The sequence below is a fragment of the Parambassis ranga genome, chromosome 7 (genome assembly GCF_900634625.1).
Source record: "Parambassis ranga chromosome 7, fParRan2.1, whole genome shotgun sequence".
NCBI classification, from domain to species: domain Eukaryota; kingdom Metazoa; phylum Chordata; class Actinopteri; family Ambassidae; genus Parambassis; species Parambassis ranga.
In genome coordinates, this window is record NC_041028.1 from 939226 (window position 1) to 960207 (window position 20982).

General features: G+C 44.6%; 2 protein-coding genes across 3 annotated transcripts; both read left to right on the plus strand.

Moving 5' to 3' along the window:
* Positions 1-8741: 8741 nt before the first annotated feature.
* Positions 8742-11495, plus strand: LOC114438066 (CMRF35-like molecule 9). Of its 2 annotated transcripts, none has more exons than XM_028409128.1 (6): positions 8742-8834; positions 9459-9800; positions 9988-10149; positions 10608-10712; positions 10932-10972; positions 11068-11495. In XM_028409128.1, the coding sequence occupies exons 1-6, from the start codon at positions 8795-8797 to the stop codon at positions 11185-11187; spliced, it is 810 nt and encodes a 269-aa protein (XP_028264929.1). In that variant the 5' UTR covers positions 8742-8794; the 3' UTR covers positions 11188-11495. The 2 variants fall into 2 exon arrangements, with proteins under 2 accessions (XP_028264929.1, XP_028264928.1); XM_028409127.1 differs by having other exon boundaries at positions 8793-8834; positions 9456-9800.
* Positions 11496-12440: 945 nt separating this feature from the next.
* LOC114438067 (CMRF35-like molecule 9) lies at positions 12441-17016 on the plus strand. Its single transcript, XM_028409129.1, has 6 exons — positions 12441-12488; positions 13102-13446; positions 13634-13795; positions 14219-14323; positions 16591-16631; positions 16727-17016. Exons 1-6 carry the CDS (start codon positions 12449-12451, stop codon positions 16832-16834), a joined length of 801 nt encoding a protein of 266 aa, XP_028264930.1. The 5' UTR covers positions 12441-12448; the 3' UTR covers positions 16835-17016.
* Positions 17017-20982: the final 3966 nt, after the last annotated feature.

Here is a 20982-nt window from a genome sequence, read left to right on the forward strand (position 1 = left end):
CAGTGATTATATTGTAATGGATATATTACATCTATATATCATCAGTCCATAAGGAGTAATAGTAATTTGATAGTAATCAAAGCAAAGATGAGCAGCAGGGGCTGATGAAGTCGATGAGCAGAGGAGAGATCAGGGGCCGGACTGCAGGTCAGCGTGCAGGTCTTGCGACCTGCAAAGAGAGAGAGAGAGAGAAAGAGAGCGAGGCACAAAACTACAAGGAAGACAATAAACACAGATTATGAGACGATATTACCAGTATGAGCCAGACTAAGGAGAGAAAAGGAGAGGTTAGAGGGTGAGAGGGAAACTGCTCAGTGGATCATGTTTGTGCCCTGACAGCGTAGGCCTAGAGCAGCATAGCTGTGCTACACACTAGGTCTAAGGCTAACTGTACGCCTTACTAAACAGAAAAGTTTTAAGTCTAGTCTTAAAGGTGGAGGCAGTGTCTGCCTCTCGGACCCAGATTGGTAACTGGTTCCATAATAGCGGTGCCTGATAGCTGAAAGCTCGTCCTCCCATTCTGCTTCTATGAATCCTAGGAACTACTAGTAAACCTGACCTCAGAGATCTGAGTGTCCTATTAGGAACATATGGTACAATCAGGTCCTGCAGATATGGAGCAAGTCCATGAAGAGCCTTGTAGGTTAGAAGAAGGATCTTGAAGTGTATTCTTGAGTCCACTGGGAGCCAGTGAAGAGACGCTAGGACAGGAGAGATATGATCCCTTTGGCTGCTTCCTGTCAGAACTCTATTATATTAGAGACAAAACAGATCCTGAAAGTAAATCTGCAAGTTTGAAAGAGAGAGAGAGAGAGAGAGAGAGAAATGTTTTGTTTCTGATACAGAGCTATCAAACCAGTGCAGAGGGAGTTCTCCTTGGTACAGTTGGTGTGTGTGCTCACAGGCTTCTGTACAGCATGATTGTTACTGTACATGATGCCTGGATGAAGAGTTAGCTGACAGAAACACACTGACCGTGGGACAGAGAAGAGTAGCTGTACATGGGCGCGCCTGCTTATTCTACAGATCATTTTCATGACTATTGTTACTATTATGATACTAAAGTCCAGTGACAGCCTAATGATTTACAGCTTGTAGACTCGCTGAACACATCAGGACCACAGACCAATAAATACCTGCTCCACATCATGGGCCATAGTTATTATTCATCACGGTACCAGCACATTCTTTCTACTGTGAAAGAAGAAGAAGAGATGATCAGCCTAATCTGCTGCTGTTTTCTTTTCCTTCACAGTCTGATCAGAAGATCGTGATGGTAAACCAAATAAAAGTTTTTAAAACATTTAAACGTGACAAGTGCCAAGACACTTTAACATCTCAACTCTTTTTCAATCCCTTCATGTCCTCTCATTCACACAGACTGAACAGGAAACCGTGCAGTGGTTAAAAGGTAGGACAAAATGTCTGAGTGACTGAGTGAAACCAGATCTCAGTGGACGGAACGATGCTGTTTGTCCTCAGAGCATCTTAAAATGAAGAAGTCATGACATCTCAAGTCTGTTTGAATCTCTTTATGTTTTCTTATTTTCATGAACAGCTGATGATGTGCTCTACATGATCGACACCTTTGACCGCCCCGGTTCTGCTTCTTCTTCTGGTACCTACAAAGAAGTTAAGGCATCTGCTGGTCTGGGAGTGAAAACCGGTGTGGGCATCGGTGCGCAGGGTTTTGAGGGAAAGATATTGGGAACTGGGATCTCTATTGGTCGGAAGACAGGGATATCTGTGTTAGGCAGTGAGCTAGCAGTGGAATGTAGTCTGATGTAAGATTGTAGCTTCAGACCAAAACACATCATTCAAAATATCAAGATTAGTTTCACTTTAGATGATGATTTATGAATGTGTTGTAATCACAGAGCATGAAGAGGAAACCTTTAACTGTGTGAGTCTCACCCTCCAATCACTGCAATAAAAATTAACAAAAATCAACGAGTGAATTTCTGTGTGCAGTCACAAAAACAAGATGCGTCACACCTCACTGGATGAGGGCTCCTCCAAGATGGCGCCGGGTACGGACGCCCTGGTGTTTTGGTGCGCTCTGTTTTGTTTGTTTTTATGTACAAACTGTGTGTCTGCATGCTCTTACACCAGAGAAGAGCTCATGAACATCAGATTTACCATACCTGTGGACTTATCACCAGTTTTTTTAGCATCTGCTGCCGATTTACTACACGTTTTAGGTAAAAAGGTGAGACGCCGGCGCAGAGGGAAGAGAGCTGGTGCGCCTCCGGAGACGTGGGACGCGCACACCGTTACCTGGGATTTTTCTCTCTAACGTCCGCTCACTTAGCAACAAAATGGACGAGCTGACACTGTTGATGGGAAGGAACAGGGACTTCTCTTCATCTTGTGTGTTGTGCTTCACGGAGACCTGGCTTTGTGAACAGATACCGGACTGCGCGCTGCAGCTGGAGGGATTCCAACTCCTCCGAGCGGATCGCCACAGGGAACTCTCCGGTAAAACCAAAGGTGGAGGTGTCTGTTTCTATATCAACAGTGGTTGGTGTACTGATGTGACTGTGATCTCCCAGCACTGCTCTCCTGCTCTGGAATACTTATTCATTCACTGTAAGCCTTTTACTCTCCACGTGAGTTTGCTTCATTCATTCTGGCCGCTGTTTACATCTCGCCCGGTGCGGACGTGCACGAGGCTCAGCGTGCACTCGCGGATCAGATCCTGTGTTTGGAGCAAACATATCCGGACTCCTTAATTATTGTCCTTGGTGACTTTAATAAAGGAAACCTGAGCAAAGAACTCCCGAAGTACAAACAGCTGATCAAATGCCCGACCAGAGAGGAGAACACACTGGATCACTGTTACACCACAATAAGCGAGGCATATCGTGCCCCGTGCTGCTCTTGGACTATCTGACCACGTGATGGTCCATCTGATTCCTGCGTACAGACAGAGGCTGAAGCTCTCCAAACCTGTGGTGAGGACATCTAAAAAGTGGACCAGCCAGGCTGTGGAGGAGCTTCGCTCCTGTTTTGAGACAACGGACTGGGAGGTGTTCAGGGCTGCCACTGATAGTCTTGATGAGTATACAGACACTGTGACGTCATATATACAGTACTGTGAGGACAGTATTGTGCCAACACGCACCAGGGTGAGTTATAACAATGACAAACCCTGGTTCACAGCTAAACTCAGACAGCTGAGGCAGAAGGAGGCCGCTTTCAGAAGTGGGGACAGAGACTGCTACAAACAGGCCAAGTACAGGTTTAGCAAGGAGGTGAGAAGTGCTAAATACTGTACTCTGAGAAAATCCAGCAGCAGTTCTCTGCTAACGACTCTGCCTCTGTGTGGAAAGGACTGAGGCAGATCACCAACTACAAGCCCAAAGCCCCTCAGCTGACGACCTGCAATTAGCCAACAGTCTGAACGAGTTCTACTGCCGCTTTGATGGACTATCAGCCAGCCCTGACACCTCTCCACACCCCATCAACACGGACATCCACATCAAAGATACCCCATCAGAGTCCTCCTTGCCCCCCTCCTCCTCCCCCTCAGCTGCCCTCTCAATCCTGGAGGAGGATGTTAACAGGCTGTTCAGGAGACTGAACCCCCGCAAGGCTCCTGGACCTGATGGTGTGTCCCCCTCCTCCCTAAGACACTGTGCAGACGAGCTGACTCCAGTGCTCACAGACATCTTTAACACCTCTCTGGAGTCATGCCATGTGCCAGCCTGCTTCAAATCCTCCACCATTGTTCCAGTTCCCAAGAAACCAAGGATCACTGGTCTTAATGACTACAGACCTGTGGCACTGACGTCTGTAGTCATGAAGTCCTTTGAGCGCCTGGTACTGTCCCACCTCAAGACCATCACAGCCCCCCTCCTGGACCCCCTGCAGTTCGCCTACAGAGCTAACAGATCTGTGGACGATGCTGTCAACCTGGCTCTTCACTACATCCTGCAGCATCTGGACTCCCCGGGAACCTATGCTAGGATCCTGTTTGTGGACTTCAGCTCTGCTTTCAACACAATCCGCCCAGCTCTCCTCCAAGACAAGCTGTCCCTGCTGCATGTTCCAGACTCCATCTGCCGGTGGATCACTGACTTCCTGACAGACAGGAGACAGCATGTGAGGCTGGGGACGAATGTCTCGGAAACAAGGACCATCAGCACCGGTACCCCCCAAGGCTGTGTACTTTCCCCTCTGCTCTTCTCCCTGTACACCAACTGCTGCACCTCCAGCCACCAGTCTGTCAAGCTGATTAAGTTTGCTGACGACACCACCCTCATTGGACTCATCTCAGACGGGGATGAGTCTGCCTACAGGATGGAGGTGGACCGTCTGGTGTCCTGGTGTGCTGACAACAACCTGGAGCTGAATGCCCAGAAGACAGTGGAGATGACGGTAGACTTTCGGAAAGTGCCAGCTCCATCACCCCCCCTCACCCTGACAGACACCCCCATCTCCACAGTGGACTCTTTCCGCTTCCTGGGTACCACCATCACCCAGGACCTCAAGTGGGAGCTCACCATCAGCTCCCTCATCAAAAAGGCCCAGCAGAGGATGTACTTCCTGCGGCAGCTGAGGAAACTCAAGGTGCCAGCCAGGATGATGGTCCAGTTCTACACGGCCATCATTGAGTCCATCCTCACCTCCTCCATCACAGTGTGGTACGCTGGGGCCACGGCCAGGGACAAGCACAGACTGCAGCGTGTGGTGCGCTCTGCTGAGAAGGTGATCGGCTGCAGCCTGCCATCTATCGAGGACCTGTACGTCTCCAGGACTCTGAGGCGTGCAGGTCGGATCACAGCTGACCCTTCTCACCCTGGACACGGACTCTTTGAGCCACTCCCCTCAGGCAGGAGGTTACGGTCCATTCGGACCAGAACCTCACGCCACAAGAACAGCTTCTTCCCCTCTGCTGTTGGACTGTTAAACTGTAATTAATGCACTGCTCTGCACTGTCTTCAGAAGGTCACTTTAGTATAGTCACTGCACAATGACGACTATTTGCACTGTTTACTCCATCTTGCACTACTTGCACACGAGTACCACCTCACCGATCCATGTGGTACCTGTTACATTATTACATTATTACACTGTTCCATTCGATCATATAAGGGTCTATGTTTACCATTTCATCTGCACAGTATTTTATGTTCTGTTCATTGTATGTCTGTTACGCCATGTCTGTCATGTAAATTTAGCCTTACTGTAGTTTATTTACTTAATTTTATCTTAGTTTTTATCTTATTGCATGTTAATTATTATATGTTCTTTGTATGCACCAATCACTAAGGCAAATTCCTAGTAATGTGAACCCCCTTCACTTACATGGCAATAAACATGATTCTGATTCTGATTCTGATTCTGATTAACATAAGAAAAGAGCAGAAGAAATTTACATTTTGTACAATTTTAGTATTTTATTTATTTGTTTATAATTATTTTGGAGTAGTCTATTTTTCAGATGTTTTTTCTTGGCAACAAAATAAATGATACAAAATAGTAAAATACTAAATTATATAAATGTTAGATACAAATTCAATTTAAAAGAACAAACCTTATGTAACAACCTGATCCATATCGGTTTATTTAATTTCATTTAGTAATTTAAATTCATGGGAATATGCGTCTCTTTTGGAGAGTTGTCTTTTCAGTTAATTATATTATTATTTGAGTTTTATTATTTTGAAATTAGACTTTTAATAAAAAAAAGTTAACTGATGACGTGACTTCCTGTGGTCTCGCGGGAGGAGCGAGCTCTCGTGCACGGGAGAAGCGAGAGAGAAGGAGAATGAAAAATGGCGCGAGAGGAGCAGGAGCACCTATGGCGTTGAAGCGTTCTTTTTCTTTCACCGGTCAAAACTTAATGAGACTTTTGTTAATTACCTCCGCCTGTGTAGCGACGATGCGGACCGTTTGTTCCACCCGTGGAAGACTTTTCTTTCCCAGACGGTTTTCCAGAGAGAGGGAGACGCAGACAGCTGCTAGCTAAATAGCTAACCTCCCGCTAGCTGCCTTCCACCCGCCAGAGGACCCGAGGTGCTTGGAGGGCTGGAGGACAGGACTGCGCTGCTGCCAGCGTAGAAGACGCTGCTGGACGGTCGTACGGTTGAACTGCTGCAGGAGGACGGCTACGAGGTGGTAGGAACTCAAAGATTCACTGAGCAAGGTTTCCAATTCTGTTTATTGAGCTCCGACGGGCCAACGGACTACAAAGCAAGCTAGCTTACACTTGAACTACAGAGAGCAGACAGTACACTCAAACTTCATTGACCCGGGTCATAACGTTCTCTGTTGGCTTGTTTCATTTATGTTGGAGTGTTTTTATGTTAACATGCAAAATACGAGGTTTAACTGCTAAACGTGAATGAGTGTGTGTGTATTGATGCTTCTAGCGCCGCTGCCTGGACAGCCTTTATTTATCATTGGGTATTTAACCTGTGCATGCCCAGGGGATCATACAGCACCTTAGACATGTGTTTTCAATGGATTGTCTCTTCCCACCATCATTTCTAGTTTATTAGTAAAGAAGGGAGCTGCTTTAGTGTGTGTGCTATAAACACGAGCCGGGGTGGAAAGGGTTACACCTAAATTTGTTAGACATGACCTGAATTAAACACATGATCAGAAAAAACAAACATGCTGCTGCTGTCATCATCATACAGCCTCCTCCTCCTCCCTTCCTCCAAAACGTGGCTGTTGATCTTTCTGAATGTAGAAACTGCAGCTCCTGGTGATGGTTCATTAGAAGAGAGTTTCTCTGAGAGTGTCTCCGCTCTATCAATACATGATTGCTGTAATCAAAGTTCAATAAATACCTGCTTTTTATGACGAGAATATGACTAAATATTCAACTACTTTGCTTTCTTTACTGACACAGTTCTGTCCTGACTTCAGACGGCTTGTTTGTCAGCTCATTACAAAGGAGGTGACTGTTTCAGAGAGCAGTCCGGCAGCATGTTTAAAAGAAGTGATGGGTTCCTGACTTTTACAATTCGGCGTTAAACTGTGAGGAGTCAGTGAAGTACAAGGATTGTGAGAGAGCAGGAAAGTTTCATCTGAACATTAAACGGTTCCATATTGAAACAGTTTGAGTCGTTGAATCCTGTCAAACAGACAGTAACATCAGGATGAAGCTCCACCCACTGCAAAAACCAGTCCGTTCAGTCTCCTCAGTGAGCAGCAGACAGACGCCACCTACAGGTCCAGGTAAATATTTACAGTCACCATGTCACTAAACCTTTATCAGCAAATGACTGGCTTAAAGAACCAAGGAGCCATTTCAGCTTCACTGTGCTGTTAAATAAGATGCATGTGTTTCAGGAAGTGAGTTACATTTGCAGCACAGAGTGTCCACAAAGAAGAGGGAACTGAAAAATCCTCGAGTTAGAGCCATGTGTATATGCTTGATTGTAAATATGCGTCAGAGGCACTAGGGGGTGCTAAAGTTTTTTGTCTCCTGTGGCTGTGCCAAACGCTGCAAACAGGTTTTGACTGTAGAGGAATGCTCTTGAGGACGGTATTAGTTTGTTGTTTTTGTGTAAAGTTTTAAATTTAATGGAAGCTACAACTTAAAGGTAGGGTAGGAGGTTTTGAAAACTCAGTGAGAGTCAGCCAGATTTCAAAGTAAACACATGCCCCTTTCTCTCGGAGCTCACCCCGAAGCCACACCTCCAATTACATGGACGGCATGAAGACGAGCTGCGGTCTGTGACTTCGGCCATCATGCACGTACCTCTCTGGTGCACAGAGCAGGAAGAGAGTGACAACCAGCCAATACTCCTACAGGGTCCACCCGGAGGATTGATGATGTTTTTATGTTTTATAGCTTCAGATGATTCATATTCTTCGTTTTAATGAGAAACTGCCGAACTAATCGGTTGCTATCGGATTGTAAAGAGAAGTTACACTGATTAAGTGCATCAGAATGAAATCTCCTACCCAACCTTTAATAAACAAATACCATAGAATACTAGAATACTTTTTAATTCATCCAAATACTTATCAAAACAGTACTGGACATCAGCCGGTAGCTGCATATGTTAGAATAGAGAATAGAAAATACTTTATTCATCCCAAGCTGGGAAATTTCACTGTTGTAGCAGCAAAATACAGAAACTCAAGCAAACCAAAAAATAAAAAATATACCTCCAATGGTAAAAATTAAACAGTATAAGCATTATTTACAGCAAGATAAAAAATAAACATAGGTGCAGAAGTAAAATGTGCAGTTTGTAATGCAGGTATACATATAGTCTAAATCGGATTGTGCAATGGTATGAAATGATATGATATACAAGAACAACAGTCTGCAATTTGAATGTAAAAAAAACCTTGTGCAGAAGGTGTCCCTTAAGTGAGGCAGGAAAGATTTCCTGTAGCGTTCTGTGACAACAAAGCTGTCTGAGACTTTTGGAAAAGGCGCTCCGTTGTCTGTCCAGTACAGGCAGGAGAGGGTGGTCGGGGTTATCCATGATGGAGAACCTAGTAGAGTTACAATGATGATGTACTCATAAGAGATAGGCTCCAGCCCCCAGTGACCCTGCACTGCAGGACAAAGCGGGTTAATAGACGATGGATGGATGTGTAGTCACCAGTAGTCATAGTTGTCAAAAGTTAGGTTATTTGTGTCAAACATCTGTAGGTCTGAATAGCTGTTTTAGTTTAGTGCATGCAGGGTACACACTTCATGTATCTTTGTAAGAATGTCTGCTCTAAAGAAGTGTACTCTGGAGGCAGGTTCAAAGGGGTGAGCACAACTTCCTTTCTTTATATTAAAGAAGTTTCAGCGTTAAACCCTCAGAGCTTCGACATGAACGTCTGCCACACTTTGATCTGCTGCTTCCTCCTCAGTGAGTACATTCACTTCATTTATACTCATCTTTATTCATATTTGATTATTTAATCAGACCTTTAGGTGAGTAGTAAGTGTTGCAGCACGTTGAACTCTATTGTCTCTTGGCTGTTTATTTCTTTACATTTTATCCACGTCCCTTCTGACTTCTACAGTACAGCACATTTTTAGCACATCACAATCAACTAATTTAAAGGGAAAAAAATGATTCTATGATCATGACATTTGAACCTAAAGGTGTTGGTGTCAGTAATACTGGCCCTGTGTTTACTTATCGGATCAAAACTAAAATTTTCAGCATCTCCCACCCCTGGTAAAGAGGAACAGCAGAACACAGTTGAAAGCTGTTGACCACAGTTCAGAGGAATCATGTAACCTTTAGACAGTAGAAGGAGAACACACATTTACACTCTGCTGTTTCACACAGGAACAAACTCACTGAGACTCACACGAGAACATGAATGTTACGGCAACAATAAGTCGTATTTCTGTTTGACAGAATTAGACCTGAATGACATTGATGATGTTTAAATGTAAAACAGGAAGTGACATCATCAGACTGCAGAGTCTGACAGAAGATAGTAACTGTTTGTTTGTTTGTTTGTTTGTTTGTCTTCAGCAGCTCTGCAGGATGGAAACACTGGACGAGTCAGTGCAAAAACTCATACAGGACAAGAAGGAGGAGACATCACAGTTAGATGTGACTTTACTTTCTCTGGAAAGAGGAGGTTGTTCTGTAAGGGACGATGTGAAGAAGGAAACATTCTCATTGACACAAGAGAAGACACAGCTCAGAGCGGCAGATACAGTGTTCGATATAAAAAAAATAGTGTCCTATCATCTGATTTTCTGTATGTGAGCATCACAAAGCTGCAAAAATCAGACTCAGGACAGTACAGGTGTGGTTTAGAAAGAACCTTTAGTCCGGATTCGTACCATGATTTTGAGATCGTTGTGACAGAAGGTGAGTTTGTGCTGAAACTGTTCCTTCATGTCTCTGTAATGTCTCTCTGCTCTGATGACCTCACACAGAGTTCCATCAGTCTGAATATTGAACTCCTTGTTCCATCACTTCTGATAAACACACAATAATCAATGCTAACACTGTTCTGTCTTTCACACTTGATGACTGACTCTTTCATTGCTGACAGCTCCAACCACTTCAGAACCGTCCTCCACTCTGAACCCTTTTCCAACATCAACATTTCTCCCATCAGCAGCAGCAACAACACAACGTTCAGGACGCTCCTCATCTTCACCTTCATCCTCCACCTCTGAAACCAGTATGAATGAAGAACCAGCTAAAAGGAAAGGTACATGTTACACACCTGTGTGTGTATAGGTGTGTTGTTGTGTTGTGTGTCCATCAAGGAGGAGCAGACGTCACAGCTGGATGTGACTTTGCATTCTCTGAAACAGGAAGTTGTTCTGTAAGGGTCCAGACTCAGATGTGGTGTTTTGGACGGTGTTAGCTGCTAGCTACAATGTGGCGCTGAGTTGAGCTAATCCCTGTCTCCCTGCGTTTGTGTGTTCAGGAGCTGCAGCGGGCAGCTAACTGCATTATTATTATTATAATCTTAATCTTAATCTTAATCTTATTGTTCTTTGTTGCTGTCAGAAAAAAAGAGTCTGTCCACGAGTGTGTGTCACGTAGCCCTCATACACACAACGCAGAGATCCACAGGTTACACAGGATTGTTGCATTTATAGTTGCATGTATAAATTATTGGTCAGATTGAATTCTTGAATGTTTCCTTGTTTCTCTCTCCAGTCCTCTTCTGGCCTGTGGTTGTAGTTGGTGCTGTGGTTCTGCTGGTTCTGCTGCTGGCTGCTGTTCTGCTGATCGTCTACATAAAGAAGTCAGAGCACTCTGTCTGTGAGTTTCCCTCCAGCTACGTCTTAATAAAGATGAGGTGAAGCAGAGAGAGTCCTCAGAGCAGGAGGATCCAGCTGACCTGGCTCCTCCCACAGTCCACAGAGCTGTTGACAGTAAAGTGAAGGCTTTGCTGGACTGTGCAGGATGCAGCCTCCTCTCTCTCCCTCTGGATGATGAGCAGGTGTAGCTGATGAAACACTGCTGTGTCTTTTCTTTCAGGTTTGAACAGGAGGAGAAGCTCAGAGCACATCAGGACGGAGGTGACTTCCTTTAACTCCAGCCTGCTGCATGTTTCTGTTTCACACCTCACTGCTGCTGCTGCTGTGTTTCAGCTCTCATGTCATTTCATTTCCAGGAGGTTCTCTATGAGAACTGTTCTCCAGGCTCCACCTGTGAGGACTCCACCTACCAGAGCCTCCATCCAGCCAGCAGGGAGCAGGACCACACCTACTCTACACTCAGACACACACCGTGAATCAGACTGTCTGCATGTTGTCACTGTGCTGTTAAATAAGATGCATGTGTTTCAGGAAGTGAGTCCATTTGTATTTAGAGAAGCTGGTTGCAGCACAGAGCGTCCACAAAGAAGAGGGAACTGAAAAGTACTAGAGTTAGAATGATGATGTGCTTATCAGATAAAAATGATGAGTAGCTGGAAGAGGTCTGCCTCACGGTAGAACAGCAGGAAAGTCATTGGCCCTCATGCAGCAACATTCTCTTGAATCTCTCTTGTATTTTGGATTGTTTGTGGTTAGCATATGTGACGCCCACTAAAAACCGTAAAAAGACAGGTCTAGGTCTGAAGCAGGGACAAAGGAGAGGGAGACTAGAAGTGCAGCCCTCTGCATGTGCACGACTCAAATACAGATCCAGACTTGGAAGCAGATGTAGACTGGAAAAACATTAATAGTGTGTAACTGTTCCTAACATTTAAAACATGTGAGTGCTCGTGACCACTTGTAAAAATACCTGGAGAAAATGCAAAGATAAGAAAACAATTCCATAAACAGGATAAGAGAAAATGCGTTCATATGAGGCCCATTGTTCCTAAGACCAAGGGGGTCATCGAGCAAATGAGGACTCTGTTTGTTCCCCCCTGTTGTAGCACGGTGCAGTTTTCACAGACTCCACTGAGACAAAGAAACAGATTTGGGTAACATCCAGCTGTGGAGCACCAGGAACACTTCTTTCTCACAGGGAGGAGGCTGTCCTCTTCCTACATCATCAAGGACTCTCCAACCTGCCCAAACCCAGCAGGAAACTAGTGAGATAGATTAGCTGATAGGTTTCAATGATGGAATGATCATTGTGCTGCTGCTTTGTTTGTGCTAAAGCTTACATTAAACACTACATGTATAGTCACCAGTGGTCATGGTCGTCAAACATTACGTCAACTGTGGGTCAAACATCTGTGGGTCTGAATGGCTGCTTTAGTTTAATCCACCTAAAAACAGATCCTTACAGCATGTGTCTGGACCGGATCCAAGCTGCTGTCCACTGATGGGACTGAGAGCTGCCTGACTTCATCTTCATCAGTTTCCTGTGGGAGGGCGGAGCCTATCCCACCTGTCTGTGGGCTGCATGCAGGGTACACACTTCATGCCTGTTTGTAATAATGTCTGCTCTCAAGAAGTGTACTCTGGAGGCGTGTTCAAAGAAGCGAGCACATCTTTAAGAGAAGTCACGACTTCCTGATGTTACATTAAAGAAGAGTTGAACTGTCAGAGAGCTTCAACATGAACGTCTGCCACACTTTGATCTGCTGCTTCCTCCTCAGTGAGTACATTCACTTCATTTATACTCATGTTTATTCATATTTGATTATTTAATCAGACCTTTAGATGAGCAGTAAGTGTTGCAGCACGTTGAACTCTTTTGTCTCTTGGTTTGTTTACATTTTATCCACGTCCCTTCTGATGTCTACAGTACAGCACATTTTTAAACTTTGAAAACATTTGTTTCTCAGTGATGTAAAGAGTAGAGGTGGCTGAATCTATGATCATGACATTTGAACCTAAAAGTGTCAGTAATACTGGCCCTGTGTTTACTTATCGGATCAAAACTAACATTTTCAGCATCTCCCACCCCTGGTAAAGAGGAACAGCAGAGCACAGTTGATGAAAGCTGTTGATCACAGTTCAGTGGAATCATGTAACCTTTAGACAGTAGAAGGAGAACACACATTTACACTCTGCTGTTTCACACAGGAACAAACTCACTGAGACTCACTCGAGAACATGAATGTTACAAACGGCAACAATAAGTCGTATTTCTGTTTGACAGAATTAGACCTGAATGACATTGATGATGTGTAAATGTAAAACAGGAAGTGACATCATCAGACTGCAGAGTCTTAACAGGAAGATAGTAACTGTTTGTTTGTCTTCAGCAGCTCTGCAGGATGGAAACACTGGACGAGTCAGTGCAAAAACTCATACAGGACAAGAAGGAGGAGACATCACAGTTGGATGTGACTTTACTTTCTCTGGAAGGAGGAGGTTGTTCTGTAAGGGACGATGTGAAAAAGGAAACATTCTCATTGACACAAGAGAAGACACAGCTCAGAGCGGCAGATACAGTGTTCAGTATAAAGAAAATAGTGTCCTATCATCTGATTTTCTGTATGTGAGCATCACAAAGCTGCAAAAATCAGACTCAGGACAGTACAGCTGTGGTTTAGAAAGAACCTTTAGTCCGGATTCGTACCATGATTTTGAGATCGTTGTGACAGAAGGTGAGTTTGTGCTGAAACTGTTCCTTCATGTCTCTGTAATGTCTCTCTGCTCTGATGACCTCACACAGAGTTCCATCAGTCTGAATATTGAACTCCTTGTTCCATCACTTCTGATAAACACACAATAATCAATGCTAACACTGTTCTGTCTTTCACACTTGATGACTGACTCTTTCATTGCTGACAGCTCCAACCACTTCAGAACCGTCCTCCACTCTGAACCCTTTTCCAACATCAACATTTCTCCCATCAGCAGCAGCAACAACACAACGTTCAGGACGCTCCTCATCTTCACCTTCATCCTCCACCTCTGAAACCAGTATGAATGAAGAACCAGCTAAAAGGAAAGGTACATGTTACACACCTGTGTGTGTATAGGTGTGTTGTTGTGTTGTGTGTCCATCAAGGAGGAGCAGACGTCACAGCTGGATGTGACTTTGCATTCTCTGAAACAGGAAGTTGTTCTGTAAGGGTCCAGACTCAGATGTGGTGTTTTGGACGGTGTTAGCTGCTAGCTACAATGTGGCGCTGAGTTGAGCTAATCCCTGTCTCCCTGTGTTTGTGTGTTCAGGAGCTGCAGCGGGCAGCTAACTGCATTATTGTTCTTTGTTGCTGTCAGAATAAACGAGTCTGTCCACGAGTGTGTGTCACGTAGCCCTCATACACACAACGCAGAGATCCACAGGTTACACAGGATTGTTGCATTTATAGTTACATTTATAAATTATTGGTCAGATTGAATTCTTGAATGTTTCCTTGTTTCTCTCTCCAGTCCTCTTCTGGCCTGTGTTTGTAGTTGGTGCTGTGGTTCTGCTGGTTCTGCTGCTGGCTGCTGTTCTGCTGATCGTCTACATAAAGAAGTCAGAGCACTCTGTCTGTGAGTTTCCCTCCAGCTATGTCTGCACCTTTAACCCTCAGGAGACCCTCTGGACATTTTGTGCCATGTCATTTTTAATTTTCAAGCCATTTTAGGTGTGTTGAAGGTACATAGCTCAAAATTGCCAAAGGATATTCATTTTTAATAAATCTTTGAATGTTAGCCTTGGTTCCCTAAATTAGCCTATAATGGCTGTGCTGTGCAAAAACTCGGGACAAAACGCCCCATTGAAAACCATTGAAAGTGACATTTTTGACCCTCCATTTATCTTAACATAAAATAATGCAGTCCTTTATGTTGAGATATCATTTTAAACTACAGGCTTCATATTTTTAATTTTTATATTTGTCCACTAGTTGGCGCTATTTTTTCCCATTCAAACCATGTAGCAAAAATTCACAATTGTTACTATTTTCTGTCAGGGTGTCTTGCTCCTGAATTTGTGAATTTGCATCACTTTTAATGTTGAATAACTGTGTGTGTGTGTGTTTGTGTGTGTGTGTGAGAGAAAGAGTGAGAGAGAGAGAGAGAGAGAGAGAGGGAGAGAATGTGAAAGATCTATTGTGTGCTGTGTGTAAGCACCTCTCTTTCTGTGTGTGTGCGTGTGTGTCCAACTTCAACGGTCTTGACTGTTTGAACACTTAGCAAGAACCCAAACATAACTGGACTTTGTTTTGGTTGTTGCTCAGGTTGTTTCAGCAGGTGCAGTACCAAAGGTATTCCCTCACCCATCCAAATAACTGAATTTAGGATTTCCAATCATTTCCATGGACATAAGTATATAAAATCAAGTGGTGGTGTAAAAAAACAGGAGTTTTGGTAAACAACTGGCCTTTAGTTTGTTTACCAAACCCCCTCTGTTTTTTATGAAAAACAAAAAACCAAAATAATTTCCATAAAACACATTCCATGTAGTATTTGATTACAATTATACTAAGAGCCTTTGATGTGTCAATGATTGGCAGTAACATTGATTTTGATGCATTGTTATTTTTTTTGCAGTGGCGTTTTTATAACAAAACTCACATATTAATTAGATTTTCAGGATTTTAAAATCCCCAAAATATAATTAATATGTGATATGTATATTTCAGGCTGAAGTAGCTTTAAAGGACTGAGTAAGTGTGAAAAATATTAATATGTCATATTTTTACAGCAGTTTTTAAGGTGGGTACATTTTTTGTCCCGAGGGACAAAGCTGTATGTTTTTTTAAGGATCTCCTGAGGGTTAATAAAGATGAGGTGAAGCAGAGAGAGTCCTCAGAGCAGGAGGATCCAGCTGACCTGGCTCCTCCCACAGAGCTGCGTGTTAAGATAAGATAAGATAAGATAAGATAAGATAAGATAAGATAAGATAAGATAAGATAAGATTAGATAGGATAAGATAAGATAAGATAAGATAAGATAAGATAAGATAAGATAAGATAAGATAAGATAAGATAAGATAAGATAAGATAAGATAAGATAAGATAAAACTTTATGAATCCCGAAGGAAATTCTTGTGCCAGAGGTATCAAGTTGCATTAAATGCAGTTAAGTACAGAGTATAAGTGTCACTATAATCCAAAATAAGAGTACAGTACGCAGTATGAGCACAATATATGATACATGGATACAATATGGAGATGTAAGGTGCTAAGTAAGCATAAATATAGACAAGTGGAGGGAATGACAGTGATGCCTGACATGATTATCTAGCACTTCTCCCTACAGGAGGAGTTATACAGTCTGATGGCCACTGGCAGGAAGGACCTCCTGTGGCGTTCTGTGCTGCTCCTCGTAGTCTCAGTCTACCGCTGAATGTGCTCCTGTAGGACAGCAGTGTGTCGTGCAGGGGGTGAGACGTGTTGTTATGAATACTGAGGAGTTTCCTCAGTATCCTCCTCTCCATCACCTCCACCACAGACTCCAGCTCCACTCCCAGCACCGAGCCAGCCTTCCTAATGAGCTTGTTGAGTCTGTTGGTGTCGCCCGTCTTCATCCTGCTGCCCCAGCACACTACAGCGTAGAAGATGACGCTGGAGACCACCGAGTGGTAAAACATCTGCAGCATGGTCTGGCAGACGTTGAAGGACCTGAGTCTCCTCAGTAGATACAGGCGACTCTGTCCCTTCCTGTATATTGCCTCTGCATTTGTGGACCAGTCCAGTTTGTGTTGACAGTAAAGTGAAGGCTTTGCTGGACTGTGCAGGATGCAGCCTCCTCTCTCTCCCTCTGGATGATGAGCAGGTGTAGCTGATGAAACACTGCTGTGTCTTTTCTTTCAGGTTTGAACAGGAGGAGAAGCTCAGAGCACATCAGGACGGAGGTGACTTCCTTTAACTCCAGCCTGCTGCATGTTTCTGTTTCACACCTCACTGCTGCTGCTGCTGTGTTTCAGCTCTCATGTCATTTCATTTCCAGGAGGTTCTCTATGAGAACTGTTCTCCAGGCTCCACCTGTGAGGACTCCACCTACCAGAGCCTCCATCCAGCCAGCAGGGAGCAGGACCACACCTACTCTACACTCTGACACACACCGTGAATCAGACTGTCTGCATGTTGTCACTGTGCTGTTAAATAAGATGCATGTGTTTCAGGAAGTGAGTCCATTTGTATTTAGAGAAGCTGGTTGCTGCACAGAGCGTCCACAAAGAAGAGGGAACTGAAAATCCTCGAGTTGGAGCTTTGATTGTAAATATGCATCAGAGGCACTAGGGGGCGCTAAAGGATTTTGGCTCCTGTGGCCGTGCTAAATGCTGCAAACAGTTTTAACTGCTTCTGTGAACTGTTCTAAGTTTGTCAGTGTAAAAGTTTATAGAAGCTACGCATTAATAAACAAATATCATTAATGGTACGAGAGAATACTTTCTCATTCATCCAAATATTCATCAAACCTGCTGGACATCAGCCGCTGCATGTGTTGGACGCAGAGTCAGAATGATGATGTACTCAGAAGAGATAAAAGTGAGGAGTAGCTGGAAGAAGCCTCTTTGGCCCTCCTTCTCTTCAATCTGTTATTTTTTCATGAAGATAAAAAATAAGAGTGTGTAGCTTTTACAGATTAACCAGGGAAGATCCAGGAGACTGGATCCAAGCTGCTGTTCACTGATGTGACCGAGCCGCCTGACTCAGAGCGGCAGCAGCAGGTTCCTCCCACCTGTCTGCAGGCTGCAGAGCATCAGTACAACACAGTGCTGATGAAGGCTGCAGACCACAGCTCCGGGTCGGGGGTGGGTAGCTCTTTGTATCAGACTGTGATTCTGAACAGTGTTTGTTGCCTTCAGGCCACGTTTGTCTCACATTTACACTTCTGCTGTTTTACACAGGAATAAACTCACCATGACTCACATGAGAACATAAATGTTACAAACAGTCAAACATAAGTCAGAATTCCAACTGAATGACATGTTGATGTGTAAATCATCCTGTACGGTGTGGTCTGCTGGAACAGCAGCATCACTGAGAGGGACAGGAAGACGCTGGACAGAGTCATCAGGAGGTCCAGCTCTGTCCTGGGCTGCTCTCTGGACTCAGTGCAGGAGGTGGGGGACAGGAGGGTCCTGACAAAACTGACATCCATGCTGGACCATGAGTCCCACCCCCTGCAGGACCCCCTGTCAGCCCTGCAGAGCAGCTTCAGACTGCTCCACCCTCGGTGTGTGGAGGAGAGGTACAGAAGGTCTTTCCTTCCTGCTGCTGTCAGACTGTATAATAAACACTTCTGATAGGAGCAGTACTCACACACCACAGTGTACAATACATTATTTATTTAGTTTTGGATGCACTCTGTACAGTTTTCTTATAAAGCACTTCTACCTCCACTCATCTGTGCAACAACTGTTAATATGTAAACTGTTTTTTGATTATTTTATAATGTATATATCTTTTCTTAACTTATCCCTTGTTTTCTGTATGCCGTTGCAAAAATGCAATTTCCCCATTGTGGGACTAATAAAGGTTTCTTAATCTTAAATGTGAAACAGGAAGTGACATCATCACGGACTAGCGTCTGTGTAGGCTGCAATGATGAGCTGCAGGGGACCGGACACATGCGGGGGACCGGACACATGCGGGGGACCGGACACATGCAGGAGACACATGCGGGGGACCGGACACATGCAGGAGACCGGACACATGCAGGAGACACATGCAGGAGACCGGACACATGCAGGAGACCGGACACATGCAGGAGACACATGCAGGAGACCGGACACATGCAGGAGACACATGCAGGAGACTGGACACATGCGGGGGACCGGACACATGCGGGAGACCGGACACATGCGGGAGACCGGACACATGCAGGAGACACATGCAGGAGACTGGACACATGCGGGGGACCGGACACATGCGGGGGACCGGACACATGCGGGAGACTGGACACATGCGGGGCTATCGATCATCTGTCCAGCCAGTGTCAGCAGTGCTGGCGTCTTTCTGAGGCTTTAACAGGTAAAACAGGCAGCGTATCCCACTCTTATTTGTTTTTTCAACTCTGCGACAAGACTGCGAGTTTTTTACCATTAATTTGCCGCTTTATAATGACCGGAAGTTGATTGATTGACTTCTTTATCAATTTATGGACGCTCGTCAGGTAAAACACGTGGAGATCGACACCATGCTGCAGTGTTAGGTGAAAGATTTTATTTTGTATGATGTTGTTATGTGGTGTGGGTCCACATATCTAGAGGTGTGTCCCTAACATGAAGTTTTCATTTCTGTATGCATATTACTGTAATGTGTTTTATAAGTACTTATGTGTTAAGTAAGTTTTACAGAAGATCAAAGGAAGACAGGTACACTGAATGTATTGAGAAGTGTGTCATTTCCCTACTTCTCATAGACTTTTGTAATTCATTTCCTCTGTTAGCTGTTGTCTGCTCTTTGGAGACAGCTCTGGTTGATATCAAGCTAAGGTTGTAAATCTAGATCTTGATTGAAGTAATGTGTTCATCCCCTATGACCCCATTTTACGACCCACCCTTCCTGTGAGTTTGTTTTCCTGGTCACTTTCAGATTTGACCCACAGCTTATGAGATGTTAGGACTTAAAGTGAACTTACATGGGGGAAGAGGTGTAAGCTTTTATGGGGCGTCATAAAGTCACTCGTATGGTACAGTGATCATTCTCCTGGAGAACTTATCTTCAACTTAGGTTTACGACTGACAAAAGGACCCCCTGCTATTTCTTTCTGTTTTATCCTGACTCTCAGGTTTAACCATTACCAAATAAGGTAAACTAAATATCAGTTGAGCTGACCCTATTGGTGCAGAGTTAGGGAAGGACATGATTTTATGGGATCTCAAGATAGGATAAAAGGTGTTTACAAGAATGGCATATTGTTCTCTGGCTGTGAGGCCAGGCAACCACAGAGATCTCTGTTTGTGTGACCCAGAATTTGCTTCTTTACTGTTAGAATAAATTGTAATTTTGAGACCGGATATTGTCAACTTCTTCTTAATCAAAGAACCGGGGAAGATGAACGAAAGGATCCAGAAGATTTTTATGTCCTCAACAGCAGCAGAAGCGTCACCGTGTTTCACCTGACGGAGCAAAGGGTTAACTGAGACATGTGTCCTTTACGTTCACGTGTCTTAATTAATCGTCTGATCGTCGCAGGACGCGCTCTGCTCCACTGATGAACTACAGCACAGAGTAAAGTCAGCGTCATTTAAAGCCTCTGCTGGTGATGAGTTCTTTATTTTAAAGAGTTAAAACGTAGCTGTGACAGTTTACTGACAGGACAAATGACAAAGTGACTAATTAATATTTAGGTCCACATGGACCCGGGCCAGTTTAAGCTGGGTCTGAGCTGCAGGATGAGAAGTCTGAAGAGTTCTTTGTTTATCAGATCTGAGGACACATGGATCACACACAGACCCACGGTTCTAATAATCTGTCTAATAATCTACACATTTCCACCAGCTGCCTGCTTTTGGATCCAAAGTTATTCTTGTCAGTGTTTGTGTGTTTTCAGCTGCCTGGTTTGCCGTCAGTGTATTGATGATGTAGAAGATACTGTTTGTTGGAACCTTCATCAGACTCTGCACACCCTTCAAGGGCTGGACAGGGGACCAGAGACATACATGGTGTCTGGGTGTCCACGTGCTTTTGTCCAAAGACTGATCAGGTTCCTTCTTTGTTCACAGCCCCACCTCTCCTCCCTACCTCCCCCAACCTCTCCTCCTCACCTCTCCTCCCCTCCTCCCCTCCTCTCCTCCTCACCTCTCCTCCCTACCTCTCCTCCTCACCTCTCCTCCCCTCCTCCCCTCCTCTCCTCCTCACCTCTCCTCTCCTCCCCTCCTCTCCTCCTCACCTCTCCTCCTCTCCTCTCCTCCCCTCCTCTCCTCCCCTCCTCTCCTCCCTACCTCTCCTCCTCACCTCTCCTCCCCTCCTGTCCTCTCCATCTTTCCTCCCTTCCTCTCCTCCACCATCCACACAGCTCTGGTCCAGCCTTCCAGCACTGCATGTACTTTGTCTTATTCTGCTGCTGCCTTGTATCCGTCTGACTGTTGGTTCACACTGAACACAGACATGTGGAAGTCCAGTCTGAGCTCCCGTCTTCTTTTTCAGAGCAGATGTTGATGCAGACGGTGACTGTGGAATAAAGCATCAGCTCAGAAGAAGAAAACCCAGCGGAGGGTGGAGCTCGGAGTGGGGCCGTGTCTTCAGAGGTGG